General features: G+C 36.7%; 2 protein-coding genes across 6 annotated transcripts in view; one reads left to right on the top strand and one right to left on the bottom strand.

The window, feature by feature from the left end:
• Positions 1-12,014, bottom strand: part of SCLT1 (sodium channel and clathrin linker 1) — a 219,091-nt gene extending 207,077 nt beyond the window's left edge. The window contains exon 1 of one of the 2 annotated variants that reach the window (XR_006216773.1): positions 11,441-12,014. Coding sequence is in view for 1 of the 2 variants with exons in the window: in XM_007091805.3 (XP_007091867.1) it covers positions 11,441-11,474 (34 nt within the window). In the remaining variant the exon portion in view is untranslated. The remainder of the gene's footprint in view (positions 1-11,440) is intronic. The other variant, XM_007091805.3, reaches the window with a different exon arrangement.
• A 101-nt stretch (positions 12,015-12,115) lies between these two features.
• Positions 12,116-14,566, top strand: part of CB1H4orf33 (chromosome B1 C4orf33 homolog) — a 119,726-nt gene continuing 117,275 nt past the window's right edge. Inside the window, exon 1 of one of the 4 annotated variants that reach the window (XR_006216778.1) lies at positions 12,116-12,252. The gene's annotated coding sequence lies outside the window, so the exon portion shown is untranslated. Of the gene's footprint in view, positions 12,351-12,433; positions 12,464-12,835; positions 12,907-14,566 lie in introns of those variants that run through there. The other 3 variants (XR_006216777.1, XR_006216781.1, XR_006216779.1) reach the window with 3 other exon arrangements.

Below are 14,566 nucleotides of genomic sequence, written 5' to 3'. Positions count from 1 at the left end.
TCATCTCTTGTTACAGCCTTTAATTTAAAGTCTAGTTTGTCTGATATAAGTATGGCTACTCCAGCTTTCTTTTGACTTCCAGTGGCATGATAAATAGTTCTCCATCCCCTCACTCTCAATCTGAAGGTGTCCTCAGGTCTAAAATGAGTCTCTCATAGACAGCAAGTAGATGGGTCTTGTTTCTTTTATCCATTTTGATACCCTATGTCTTTTGGTTGGCGCATTTAGTCCATCTATATTCAATGTTATTATAGAAAGATATGGGTTTAGAGTCATTGTGATGTCTGTAAGTTTCATGCTTGTAGTGATGTCTCTGGTACTTTGTGGTCCTTGCAACATTTCACTCACAGAGTCCCCCTTTGGATCTCCTGTAGGGTTGGTTTAGTGGTGATGAATTCCTTCAGTTTTTGTTTGTTTGGGAAGACCTTTATCTCTCCTTCTATTCTAAATGACAGACTTGCTGGATAAAGAATTCTCAGCTGCATATTTTTTCTGTTCATCACATTGAAGATTTCCTGCCATCCCTTTCTGGCCTGCCAAGTTTCAGTAGATAGATCCATCACTAGTCTTATTGGTCTCCCTTTATATGTTAGAACGTGTTTATCCCTAGCTGCTTTCAGAATTTTCTCTTTATCCTTGTATTTTGCCAGTTTGACTGTGATATGTCATGCAGAAGATCGATTCAAGTTATATCTGAAGGGAGTTCTCTGTGCCTCTTGGATTTCAATGCCTTTTTCCTTCCCCAGATCAGGGAAGTTCTCATCTATGATTTTTTCAAGTACATCTTCAGCCCCTTTCTCTCTCTCTTCCTCTTCTGGAATTCCTATTATATGGATATTGTTCTGTTTCATTGCATCACTTCATTCTCTAATTCTCCCCTCATACTCCTGGATTTTTTTTATCTCTTTTTCTCAGCTTCCTCTTTTTCCATAATTTTATCTTCTAATTCACCTATTCTCTCCTCTGCCTCTTCAATCCAAGGTGTGGTCGCCTCCATTTTATTTTGCACCTCATTTATAGCATTTTTTAGCTCCTCCTGACTCTTTCTTAGTCCCTTGATCTCTGTAGCAATAGATTCTCTGCTGTCCTCTATACTTTTTTCAAGCCCAGTGATTAATTTTATGACTATTATTTTAAATTCATGTTCCGTTATATTCTTTCATCATTTTGAGTTCTTTCATCATTTTGGGTAGTCCCTGGGGTGGCTTCCAACTGCAGGGCACTTCCCCTGTGCTGTCTGGAGTAATTTGTGTTGGTGGGCGGGACTGCAGTCAGACCCGATATATGTCCCCAGCCCACAGCTGGGGCCACAGTCAGACTGGTGTGTACCTTATCTTCCCCTCTCCCAGGGGCAGGACTCACTGTGGAGTGGTGTGGCCCCTGTCTGGGCTGCTTGCACACTGCCAGGCTTGTGGTGCTGCTTCTATGGGATCTGGCGTAACAGCTGGGGTGGATCCGCAAGGTGCACAGGGTCAGGAGGGGCAGGCTTCGCTTGCCTTGCCGTCGGTGGTCCCCTGTGGGAGGGGCCCTGCAGCACCCGGATGGAGGCACGCAGACCCATTGGAGGAATGGATCCACAGAAGAACAGTGTTGGGTGTTTGTGTGGTGCATGCAAGTCGGAAATTACTAATAATCCAGAGGTCACGGGAGAAATTACAAAACAAATTTAAATGTATTTTGAGCTGACAGTGAAAATAAAGTAACTCAAAACTTGCTCAAAAAGAAATCTATAGATTTTAGTTGCATATACTAGAAAAAAATGGCTTAATGAACTATGAGTCCGTTCCAAGAAGTCAGAAGAAAAGGAAATTAAACCGAAAGAATGTCAGGTGAAGGAAATAATAAAGATAAGCCACTCCAAAGAAATTGAAAATAAACTCATAAAAAAGATCAACAAATACAATCATCTCAAAAGCTACTGTAAAAGCATATGATAAAATTTAAGATATATTCATGATAAAGCCTCCAGAATGTAAGAATAGCAATTAATTTCCTTAATACAATAACGGATTCCTATACAAACACACAGCAAACATCATACTTAAGAATGAGATGTTGAAAACTTTCCCTTGGAAATTGGTAATGACAAAATGACAAATTATCTTGATATTTAGTCATACTCTACTGGCAGTCCTAGTTTATGCAATTATTAATACAATAAAAAATAAAAGGTATAAAGACAGAAAAGGAAAAAAAAATCACCTGTCATTATCAATAGTTATGAGTGTGTAGGTATAGGTAGATCCCAGAGAACACATTGATAAATTCTTAGAATAATGACCTTTAGGGGTTCCTGGATGGCTCAGTCGGTTAAGCAACTGACCCTTGATTTCGGTTTGGGTCATGATCTCCTGGTTGTAGGATCAAGCCCTGCATCAGGCTTTGCCCCGCTAGTGCAGAGCCTGCTTGGGATTCTCTTTCCCCCTCTATCTCTCTGCCTCTCCCTTGCTTGTATGCATGCTCATGCTCTCTCACTCCCTCAAAATAAATAAACATTTAAAACAGAGAGAGAGTGAATAATAACCTTTAGCATGGTTTTTGGATACAAGGTCAAAAAAAAAAATTATATTTCTATGTACTGGCAACAAAGTTAGAAAATAAAAGATAATATTTACAATACTATACAAAAAACCCCACAATTATCTAGGAATATATCTAAAAGACTCAAACAGGGGAGCTTGGGTGGCTCAGTTGGTTGAGTGCTCAACTCGATTTCAGCTCAGGTCATGATTTCAAGGTTTGTGGGTTCAAGTCCCATGTCAGGCTTTGTGCTGGCAGTGCGAGGACTGCTTGGGATTATCTCTCTCTCCCTGCTCTCCCCTGCTCACTTACTGTCGCTCTCTCTCCCTCTCAAGATAAATTAAAAACAATAATAATAAAATTGACGAATTGAAGAGAACAAGCAATACAAAAATATATTCATGTCATACAGAACACCTGAATTACAATGAGGGGGAAATAATAATCTTTTTTAAATTGGTCTAGGTCAACTGGATATCCTCATAAAAAATAAAACATACATAAAAATCAATTCTAGATGAAATGAAGATCTGTGAATATCAAAACAAATTCTAGAGAAGAACAAAGAGAATATCTTAAAATCTTAGGGTAGGGAATATTTTTTTTAATCAGAACACAAAAAGCACTAGCCATAAATGAAAAAAACTGATAAACTGAACTACATTAAAATTAAGAACTTTTGTTTAACAAAAAGAGACTTTTAAGAGAGTAAAAATACAAGACACAAAACATGGAGAAGATATTTCCAACACATGTAACAGACAAAAGTCTTGTATCTAGAATATACAAGAACTGTCAATTAAAGGAAGACAACCTTATAGAAAAGTGGAAGGAGACATGAATGGACACTTCACATAAAGGTTACTCAGAGGACCAATAAACATAGAAAAGCTGCTCAACCTCATTAGGCATCAGGAAAATACAAATTAAAATGACAATAAAGAGCTAAAATTAGAAAATATTGGTAACAATATAAAATAATTAGAACTCTCATATACTACTGGTGGGGATATTAATTAGTACAACTTTAAAATTAAACATATATATAATTCCTAAGAATATACATAACCAAAATGTGTACACTTGAGCACCAAGGACCATGAAAAAAATGTTGATAACAGCATTATTCTCAATGGCCCCCAAACAGAAACTGCAATTATCCATCAAAAGAAAAACAGATAAATGTGATAGATTTAAAACTGGAATATTTTATAGCAGAGAAAATGAACAAGCTACATCTACACGCAAGAATGTGGGTAAATCTCAAAGACATAATTAATGTTAAAGGAGCCAAAAACAAGAATACACAGCTTATGATTCCATTTATATAAAGCTCAAACATAGGCAAATTAAAGGTATTGATTATCTTCAATTACCTTTGAAGAGAAGCGAACCTGGAAATGTTCTATTTCTTTTTTTTTTTTTTCTAATTTTTTTTTTTTTTAATGTTTATTCACTTTTGAGAGAGCATGAGCAGGGGAGGGGTAGAGACAGGGAGACACAGACTGGGAAGCAGGCTCCAGGCTCTGAGCTGTCAGCAAAGTGCTGGACGGTGCGGGGCCTCAAACTCACTGACCACAAGACCCATGAACTACTCGGACGCTCAACTCACTGAGCCATACAGGTGCCCCAGAAATGTTCTATTTCTTGACCTAAGTTGCAGTTATAGGAGTATGAACTTTGTAATCATTCACTTAGCTTTATATTTGTTTTCTTTACTTTTCTGTTATGCTACATATGTTATGCATAACTACATATACATATGTATGGAATTCAAACTATGTAAGTTTTAAAAATGTATATATAATAATGCACACAGGTAGTACATACACTCTATGTTGGGAACTTCAGATAATAGTTTTCTTCCTTAAAAATACACATAATTTAGTGGAGAAATATGACAAACGTGATTCTGGTAAAGAAACAAGTAATCATGGAGTACTGATACTGTAAATGGTTAACTTTTTATTGAGTTTAAAAGAAATTATCCACATATTTTATTGTTACCCACAGAACTTTTAAGATAGTTACTTGACACACAGAACTACAATTTTACCCCCATATAGGATCTAATTTCTGCCTGTTACTCTTCTTCCCTGTGAGTCTTAAAAAGAGGCTGGAGTTATGGTAATGGATATAGTAATTCCAATACAAACCACATTCCCACCCCCCGCCCCCCCGCCCAGTAGGGTTTTCAAATAAGAAAAAATACTAAATCTGAGTTCTCAGTGATTAAAATAGGTTCAGGAGTCAATTGTGGATTACTGAGGAAAACACATTCAATCCTCACAGATTGACTTTAATCTGAAGAAAATTTTACTATAATTTAAATCTACTATTTCCTTCATTCATTCAATATGTACTTATCACACTATTATTTAATTTGCATTTACTGAATTACTGAGGAGACTGTCATTTTTCGTTTTTTTTAGTTCTTCAATTTTATTTTTTTGTAAATGGCCTAGTCATATTCTTTAACCATTTTTCTATTAGTATGAATTTATTTTTGTTTGTGAAAGATCTTTCTAAATTTTGGACAGGCTAATCAATTCTCAGTCATATTTACTAGTAAATACATTCTCCCTTTCTTCAGCTGGGCTAGTCACTTATTGGTGATGTCTTTTACAATATCGAAGCTTTTATCTCTAAAATACTCTAATTGTATGTATTTTCTTCTAGTCAAAAATGTTTATATCTGTTGAAATCTTTCCCTATCCTGAGAACATCAAGACACCCTCTTAAATTTTTTTCTGAAAGTTTAAAGAGAATTTACTTCTTCAATCAACCTGCAGATGTTTTCTTCTATATATGTGAAAAAGGTATCTTTATTATTTTTTCTTTCCTATTTGATAGCTAATTATCCTAGCACCATTTGCTAAATAGTCTATTCTTTTCCCACTGATTTGTATTGTTTGTTCTTTTTCAGATAACAAGTGTTCATGTATGTGTCTTTTTCTGTGCTAATTTATTCCACTGATTTATGATTTATCAATCTGACAATCTAACATTGATTTAATAATTGGATATTTATACCAAGTTTTAATAGCTGGCAAATAAAATTTCCCACCTTGTTTACAATTCCCTAGTTCTTCCACTAGATTTTAGAACCATGTTGTCAAAACTCCATTTCAGAATGCATCGAATCTAACCATTAATCTGTGGAACTGACATATCTATTATACTGAGTGTTCTAATCTGCAATTTGATATTTTAATGGTTTCTCCATTAACCTAACTCTTCTTTATTGTATTCAATAATTTTTTAATGCTAACTACCTATTGGTGGGATGAACCCAATATTAAGACAACTATTTTATGGGTATATACCCAATAACACATATATGTACGTATGTACACACAGTCATTGCTGGATTTATTTTTCATTTAGGATTTTAGTTTCCACATGCATAAGTGAAATAGGTTTATATATATACATATATATGTGTGTGTATATATATATATATATATATATATATACACACTTTTTTTTGCAAGTTTCTTTGTTGGGTAGAAGTTAAGAATACAGACACTGAAACTAGACAGCCTGGGTTCAAATATCAGCCCAGTTACTTTTTAGTTATGAGTTAACCATGAGTTTGTGATGGCACTTATCCAGAGAGTTGAGATTTTTACTTATGGCTACTGAACAGCTGGTTGTGAGAACTGTTAAAGCAAACTAAAAAAACTGATCTAGAGATTAGGTATTACTGAGTATGTGCTACTCAGAGAAGCAAGAGTTTAATCATATTATGTTTACTGACAAGAGAACAGATGAACTAATGGGTAATGGTTATAGGCTGTATAAGAAAGTAATAAAAAATAAGCTGGGAAAGAGTTAATAGAAGAAAATCAAGAGTTCAAAGAAGAGAATTCTTGATGAAGTCAAAGAACAGTTACAGTGGAAGAAACTTGTGTTTCAGATTTCAAAAGTAGGGTAACTTGAATAAGACTTCTGCTTATGTCCAGAATGAAGAAGGACCACCCTCCCACTCAACACAACCAAAAGCAAATAAATAAATGAAATTATGGTTTGCAAGACAGTAGACAATAGACGATGATGAGAGATGCAAACAAATGACGTGAGCCCTATGACTGCTCCAGCTTAACGACCTAAGAGAGATTTCCAAGCCATGGCACAAAGAGGGAAAATGCAGGGATAACTCAGCAGACTCTGTGACTGAGTAGACTATAAGGAAACGCAGCTAAGAAGTGGTGGAGACCAGCAATAGCACTGCTAGGAATTTACCCAAGGGATACAGGAGTACTGATGCATAGGGGCACTTGTACCCCAATGTTTATAGCAGCACTCTCAACAATAGCCAAATTATGGAAAGAGCCTAAATTCCATCAACTGATGAATGGATAAAGAAATTGTGGTTTATATACACAATGGAATACTACGTGGCAATAAGAAAGAATGAAATATGGCCTTTTGTAGCAACGTGGATGGAACTGGAGAGTGTGATGCTAAGTGAAATAAGCCATACAGAGAAAGACAGATACCATATGGTTTCACTCTTATGTGGATCCTGAGAAACTTAACAGAAACCCATGGGGGAGGGGAAGGAAAAAAAAAAAAAAAAAAAAAGAGGTTAGAGTGGGAGAGAGCCAAAGCATAAGAGACTGTTAAAAACTGAGAACAAACTGAGGGTTGATGGGGGGTGGGAGGGAGGGGAGGGTGGGTGATGGGTATTGAGGAGGGCACCTTTTGGGATGAGTACTGGGTGTTGTATGGAAACCAATTTGACAATAAACTTCATATATTGAAAAAAAAAATAAAAAAAAATAAAGGAGTTAAAAAAAAAAAGAAGTGGTGGAGACCAAGTGAATTAGAATTGGCAGGACAAAATATGAGAGAGAAAGCTACACAGAGAGAGAACTCTGGATATATGAAATCTGTGGAGGGTCGCTCTGTATACAACAGTACACAACAGACTACTGAGTAGCTCTTTATCTATCAAAGAAATTAAATTTACAGTTTAAAATCTTTCCACAAAGAAAACTCTAGGTCCCACTGGCTTTACTGGTAAATTCTACCAAACATTTAAGGAAGAAATAATGCCAATTCTATGCAAACTTTTCCAGAAAATTAAAGAGAACAAAATATTTTCCAAGAAATTCTTTGAGGCAAGCATCACCTAACACCAAAACCAGACAAAGACATTAAAGGGGAAAAAAAGGCTTTATGAACATAGAAAATTAAATTGTAAATAAACTTTTAGAAAATCAAACCTAACAACATATAAAAAGGATAATACATGACCAAGAGGAGTTTATCTCCAAAAGAAAGGTAAGGAAGGCTTAATATTTGAAAATTAATCAATGTTAAGTGGTCACCCTATTAACAAGCTAAAAGTGAAAAAAAAAAAAAAAAAACAATCCTCTCGATAAATGCAGAAAAAGCATTAGGAAAAAAAAAAATCACCATCCATTCTGATTAAAAACTCTCAGATGGGGCGCCTGAGTGGCTCAGTCAGTTGAGCGTTCCACTTCAGCTCAGGTCATGATCTCATGGTTCATGGGTTCAGGCCCCATGTCAGGCTCTCTGTTGTCAGTGCAGAGCTTGCTTTGGATCCTCTGTTCCCCTCTCTCTCTCTGTCCCTCCATCGCTGGTTCTCTCTCTGTCTCTGTCTCTCTCAAAAGTAAATAAACATTAAAAAAAAAAAAAAAACAAAAACTCGCAGAAAACCAGGAATAGAAAGGAATATCCTCAACCCTTGAAAAACATCTAAGAAAAATCTAGTTAGTATCATACTTAATTCTGAAAGACAGATGCTTGTATTATAAGATCAGGAAGAAGACAAGGATGTCCACTTCAAACATGTGTGTTCAACATTGTATACTAGAAGTTCTAGCCAGTACAATAAAGCAAGAAAATGAAATGAAAGGCATCCAGATTGGAAAGGAAGAAGTAAAACTGTACTGACAGATGAAAAGATCATCCATATATCAAAAATCTGATGAACTCTAAAAAAAACCCTACTAGAACAAGTGGGTTTAAAAGGTTGCAGAATACAATATGACAAAAAGAAAAAGTATTTCTGTACATTAGTAATGATAAATCAGAAATTGAATGTAAAAGAATACCATTTACTATAGTATCAGAAACATAATACATAGGAATTGTTCTGATAAAAGATATGCAAAATCCATACACTAAACACTACAAAATATTGCGGAGAAATAAAAGAATAGGTACATCAATGGAGAGAATATATCTTTTCATTGGTAAGAGGACTCAATATCATTAGATATGAATTCTACACATATTGATCAATAGATTCAATGCAATGTCTCTCAAAATCTCAGCATCTTTTTTGGAAGAAATTGACAAACTGATTCTAAAATTCGTATGAAGTGCAAAGTACCTAGGATAGCCAAAATAACTGAAAAAGAGCAAATCTGAAAGACTAACATCATCTGATTTTATGACCTACTATAAAGCTGCAATAATCAAAACATTGGGATACTGGTACTCAAATAGATAAACAAATCAACGGAACAGAATAGAGTCCAGAAATAGATCGACACAAATAAGGACAACTGATTTTTAGCAAAGATGCAAAGGTAATCCAATGGAGAAAGGACAGTCTTTTCAATTGTATCCGTATGCAAAAAGATGAACTTTGACCCCTATCTTGCACCTTGTACAAAATTTAAGTCAAACATCATAAATCTACATATAAAACCTAAAATTATGGAATTTCTAGAAGAAAACATAGGAGGAAATGTTTGCAGCCTTTGATTAAACAAAGATTTCTTAGATATGACATCCATAAAAGAACAAATTGAGAATTTAGTCAAAATTAAAAACTTCTCTGTGAAGAACACTTAAAGAATAAAAAAAAATAATAATCACCACTTCCCAAATTCCTACCACAAGAATGATTTTTTCATTCCTTAGCTTAATAAGTAAGTATCTCTTTGAAAAGTTTCCTAAGGACTATCAGACTTCCCTTCTCAGATGGAGGTGAAGAATGGTATACTATAAAAATGCTAGTTTGTTAGGAGCATGGTTAGGTCTGCAATTGCCTGTAGTTAGTTGTAAAGCTAATGCTTTTATCACAGGGGTTGCCAGTTGAGAAATGCCAAATCAAACTGTCTCAAACTAGATTAACAAATCCAAATGGAACAAATGAAAAGAGACAATCAAGATCAATTGAAGTTAATGCAGAGAAGGTCAGAGTAGGTGGGAGAGGGTCAAGCCATCTATATTTACCTCAGGTGGTGTCCAGGTGTTTTGTCTAACTGGGTAATCTACCCAGCTGTAAATGGCACACTAGGTCCAGTTAAAACGAAAAAATGGCTGGCTCATTCCTCTAAAACTCATTGTTTCTGTGTAACTTAGGTACCCTCCCCATCCCAACCAAACTACTTATCACCCAGTTCTTATCCCACACCACTCAGCTGATGGCTAGCTAGTCTTCCTTAGGGATGGGAGATATTCCCACTTAAAACACAGAAATAATAATATAGTACCATTACAGGGCATTAATAATTTTAAATATACATAATGCACTTAATATGGACTAGAAATCATGCTAAGCAATTTACATCATCTCATTTAATCCTTACAACCCTATGAGAGTTATTGTGCTATTATACCCATTTTAGAAATGAGAAAACTCAGGCACAGCGAAGCTAAGGTCAGGTCAAAGACCTGAAAAAAGAAAAAGCCAGGATATGAACCTAGACAGACTCAATCTAGAGGTTGAGCCTTTAACCACTGGTTTTTGTTTTGTTTTTTTGTTTATTTTTAACCACTGGTTTATAAAGCTTTCAAAATGGAACTTACTACTTTTTTTCCTACCTTCCCACTCCTTAACACAAAAATCTCAGTTGCCCTCTACCTCTTTCTCTCAAATTCCCTAATCTCCAATCTCACCGTACTACCTTAGCTCACCCCTTACGTGAATGGTAACAATAGTCACCTAACTTGTACTCTGCTAAAATGCATGTTCCTCATAACAGCCACACCAGGCTTTCCAAATCACAATCCGATCATGTTACTCTCAAGTGAATTCCTTTCCCTGGCTCCAATAACCTGTGTTATGGTCCAAACTCAACACACAGAAGCCAAGGCCCTTCACCATCCAGCCCCATTCTTCCCTTTAGGTCTACTTGCTATTTGCCTATATAAACCACATTTCGTACAAGCCAACCTTGTTCCAAGTCTTTCACAAAACATATTCCTAATTCCTTCAAAGCTGCAATACTATTCTCTTTGGGATACCTACACAATTCTTTATCTATATTCATATTAGTACTGCAAGTTTCAGGCCAAATGACACCTTTCTTGACCACAGCTAATAATAATCCTGTAATAGTCAATATTTGTTTACCTCTATGTGTCAGATAGTATGTTAAATCCTTTACATATTCAATACTCATTTAATCATTCCAACAACCCTATAAGGAAACTGAGGCAAAAGAGCGGTTGCTTCCACTTCAGTGTATTTATGGAATTTACACATTTCTTTTCTCAAATTCTTGGAAGGTAGAACTGTCTTCCTCATCTTTGCAGCAGCAGCTATGTCTGTACACAGTCTGGCATAACTGAAACAGGAGTAGTTCAACAAAAATCTATTTACAAATGGCCAGAACTGTGCCTCTAGGTTCTAATGGCAAACTTGGAAACTCCTCCTGGACATTAGCCTTCTAATTTCTCCAGTTATGCGAGGAGCATAACAACCATGTTTGGTGTCTAGTAGAGTTCCATGTAAGCTAAAGGAACGTACAAGGATTTACCAAACGGTTCTGCTTAAGTACATACACATCCTCATGCATACCACTAAGCTTTTTGTAAAGCTAACTTTTTACAAATTTCCATGCACCGAACAGGCATTCGAAAAATGTTAGTTGGTTAGCGATGACGACATTAAACATGTAAGAATTCTCAAATAAAAGAATATGGAGCTTACTTTGATCTCTCAGAAAGTCGATTTCCGTGGCCATTTCGATACAATTTCAGTCTGGAGCTTTTACCACCTTCACTTTCTTAAAAAACAAAAACAAAAAAACCCCAGAGAGCTCGCTGTCCGGGAAAGCTAAACTAAAGCAACGCTGGAGGTTGTCAAGCACTCAGCAGTGTAATCAGTATCCTACTCACGCGGCGTCAACAGCCCCGCCGCGCCTTCTCCTGAGTCCCAGCCGAGCCCCTCCTCGCTCAGGCGACAGACTTCAGGTTTCAGGTTTGCTGGGGACCCGCCAAGTGAATTTTGTTCCACGTTCACTCGAATCCCAGCCGGGTAAAAAGGAGACGCGGGTGGATATAGACGTCCCGCAGGTCACTCGGGGTCGTGTCGGGCCACTTAGGAGAGAGCCAAGGAAGCCAGCCAGGAGGCCGGGTGGAGGCGTCCTTGAAGGAGCGTTTGGGGGGGGGGGGGGGGGGGCGTTGACTTCAGGACCGCGGGGAAACCCGGGGCCAACTGCGGAAGTCCACCCGGCCCGCCCTGCGACTTTGAAACCGGTGCCCTGGACCGCTCCTTGGAGACGGTAACGCCGCCTGCGTCACTACGTGAACGTCCATGCTTACATCATCGCGCTTCCTAGAGTCTTTACACGCTATTGGCTATTTGTCAAGCTATAGGCGGAGCTGCGATAACCTGGATAACAGGGAATTGAGCCACTAGCGTGGCAGGGGCGAGCTGGCTCCTTTCGGTCTTCCTGTGGTGGAGTACAGTGTTTCCGTGTGTGTGTTTATGTGTGTTTACATCCCAAGATGTAAACGTAGGTAGGGCATAAAATACATATTTTAAATGTTCTCGGGATCTTTGATCCCTAGTACTTCTGGACTGGGAGAACGTGCTGGCCAAAAGGAGTGAGTGGAAAGTAAGTAAATTTCTGGAGCTGGAGGCAGAACCCATGCTGGCGGCTTCAGAGTCCACCACCAAGGCTGACCTTCTGGAGGATTTTTGAGTATGGACTTGATTTCCAGAAGCTAAGTACGATACTGCCCCTCTGGGTCTTTAGAGAAAGGAAACACCTCTTTAAATATTTAACTTGTGTCAGTAAGGCATGTAGTTACAAGTACTCCAAAGGTCCTGCAAATTCAGCAGTTACTTCTTTTTTTTTTAATTTCTTTTTAACGTTTATTTATTTTTGAGACAGAGAGAGACAGAGCATGAACGAGGGAGGGTCAGAGAGAGAGGGAGAGACAGAATCCAAAGCAGGCTCCAGGCTCTGAGCTGTCAGCACAGAGCCCGACGCTGGGCTCTAACTCACGGATTGTGAGATCATGACCTGAGCCGAATTCGGCCGCTTAACGGACTGAGCCACCCAGGCGCCCCAGCAGTTATTTCTTTAGAGATACTTTGCTTCCTTAAAAAAGAAGAAAAAAGTTACATTGTATTGCAAGAAAAAATTAGACAAAACTTTAAATTTCGGGGTAAATTACCATTATCAGAATTAAAAATTGATTTTGTCTGGATATAAGCCTTATCTTACTATTGGAGGAAGTTTCAACACTAGCAAAAATATTAACTTGAAGCTAGCTTTAATAGATTATGGTTCTGCCAAATATGTTTTATTGAAATGGTTTCACTAGATATGTCAAGATGTAGCTCCATTTGGCTTTCTCTTTAACAGTTTAAGTTTTGTTGTTCTGTACTCATAATGCAATATAAATGATATAATGTTAGCAGAATATATTAAGAAGTTTAAAAAATTTGTCCCACTATGTCCATTTAGGTATTTGAAATCCTGAAGCTTTCTCCATACTCCCTATAAGGGATGAGGTGGTCCCTTCCTCTAAAGGCTGGCAAATATGGAGGTATATCTAATAACCATAAAAAAGTTTAGTTTAGCTTTGTGTCAGTGAAGATTGAACTTGATCTGGTTTTGGTAGCCTTGAAGTTAACCCAAAAACTTATTGGAAGGAGAGATTGAGTGGGCAAGTTTCAACTCTTTTTTGAAGGCCGGTGTATGACTTTTCTTCATGAACTCTTCACTGACTCCTCAAGGACTTGTTTTTAAGTTCTACATTTGAACCTGTATTTTGTCATATTGTAGTTTAATTTGCCATCAAATAGTAATAAACTTAATTCTACATTTGTAGAAGTTATAGATGTTAATATATATTAGTGCTGGCAAAGAGTACCTTCTGGATATAAACGATGAATTGTCTTTGCATTGCATAAATTAAATATCTGAAGTTGGAATTTTTATCTCTGTACTTGAACTATCTGGTTTATACAGTCAAGCTCAATACAAACTGTAGTTTTGGGATTTGGTGTTTGTCTGGGGGGGCTGGTTTACAAAACTCAGCTAGTTGAATTTCTGAATTTCAGTGGAGTTTTTTCAAAAAATTTTTCATCCTTATGAAACAAAATTGTGATGATTCCACTTGTCCTTAAAGTATTGCCTCTAGTGTTGCTTGATTTTAAAGGTTCCCTTGTGTTCTTTATCCAAGGAAGGTGCTTCCTTAATGCTTCATGCATTGTTTTGTAGTTTGTCTCCAGGCTCCTGCCTGGAACACAGTAAGGGCTCAACAAATACGTGAAGAAGGAATTAAAGAATTCAGTAGATGTGCTTGGAAAGTATTAATGTAATTGAGTACAAGGAATGAGAAGTGAGAGAAAAAAAGTACTTAGTATGTGTTTAACCATTCTCTAGCCCTAGATCTATTTCCTCGATAAAGAAAACCCTTGAAAATTGATAGCTTTTACTAATATTAACTTATTTAATAAATTGACATTGAGCACCCAGTACTATATGGAAAGCATCATAAAGAATACAAAGTTGGAACTTTAAGCTAGGGTGAAAACTGTATGAAACATTCTCTGGTATAATTAAATGCCATAAAAAACTGATTTTTAAGAAGCTCTTCATAATTATGTTTATTTTCACCAGCCAAGAGAAGCATGGCCTGGAAATTGGGAGCTCTCTTTTTAAGCTTGTCTTTTTTATTATTATAATTTCTGTAATATAAAATGATATGAAATCTCTCAAATTTTTAAGTGTACAGTATAGTAGTGTTAACTATGTGCACATTGTTGTACAGCAGATCTCTAGAATTCTTTCATCTTACCTAACTCAAACTGTATACC

The sequence above is a fragment of the Panthera tigris genome, chromosome B1, assembly GCF_018350195.1.
Source record: "Panthera tigris isolate Pti1 chromosome B1, P.tigris_Pti1_mat1.1, whole genome shotgun sequence".
Lineage (NCBI taxonomy): Eukaryota > Metazoa > Chordata > Mammalia > Carnivora > Felidae > Panthera > Panthera tigris.
This window is presented reverse-complemented; position numbering and strand designations above follow the sequence as displayed.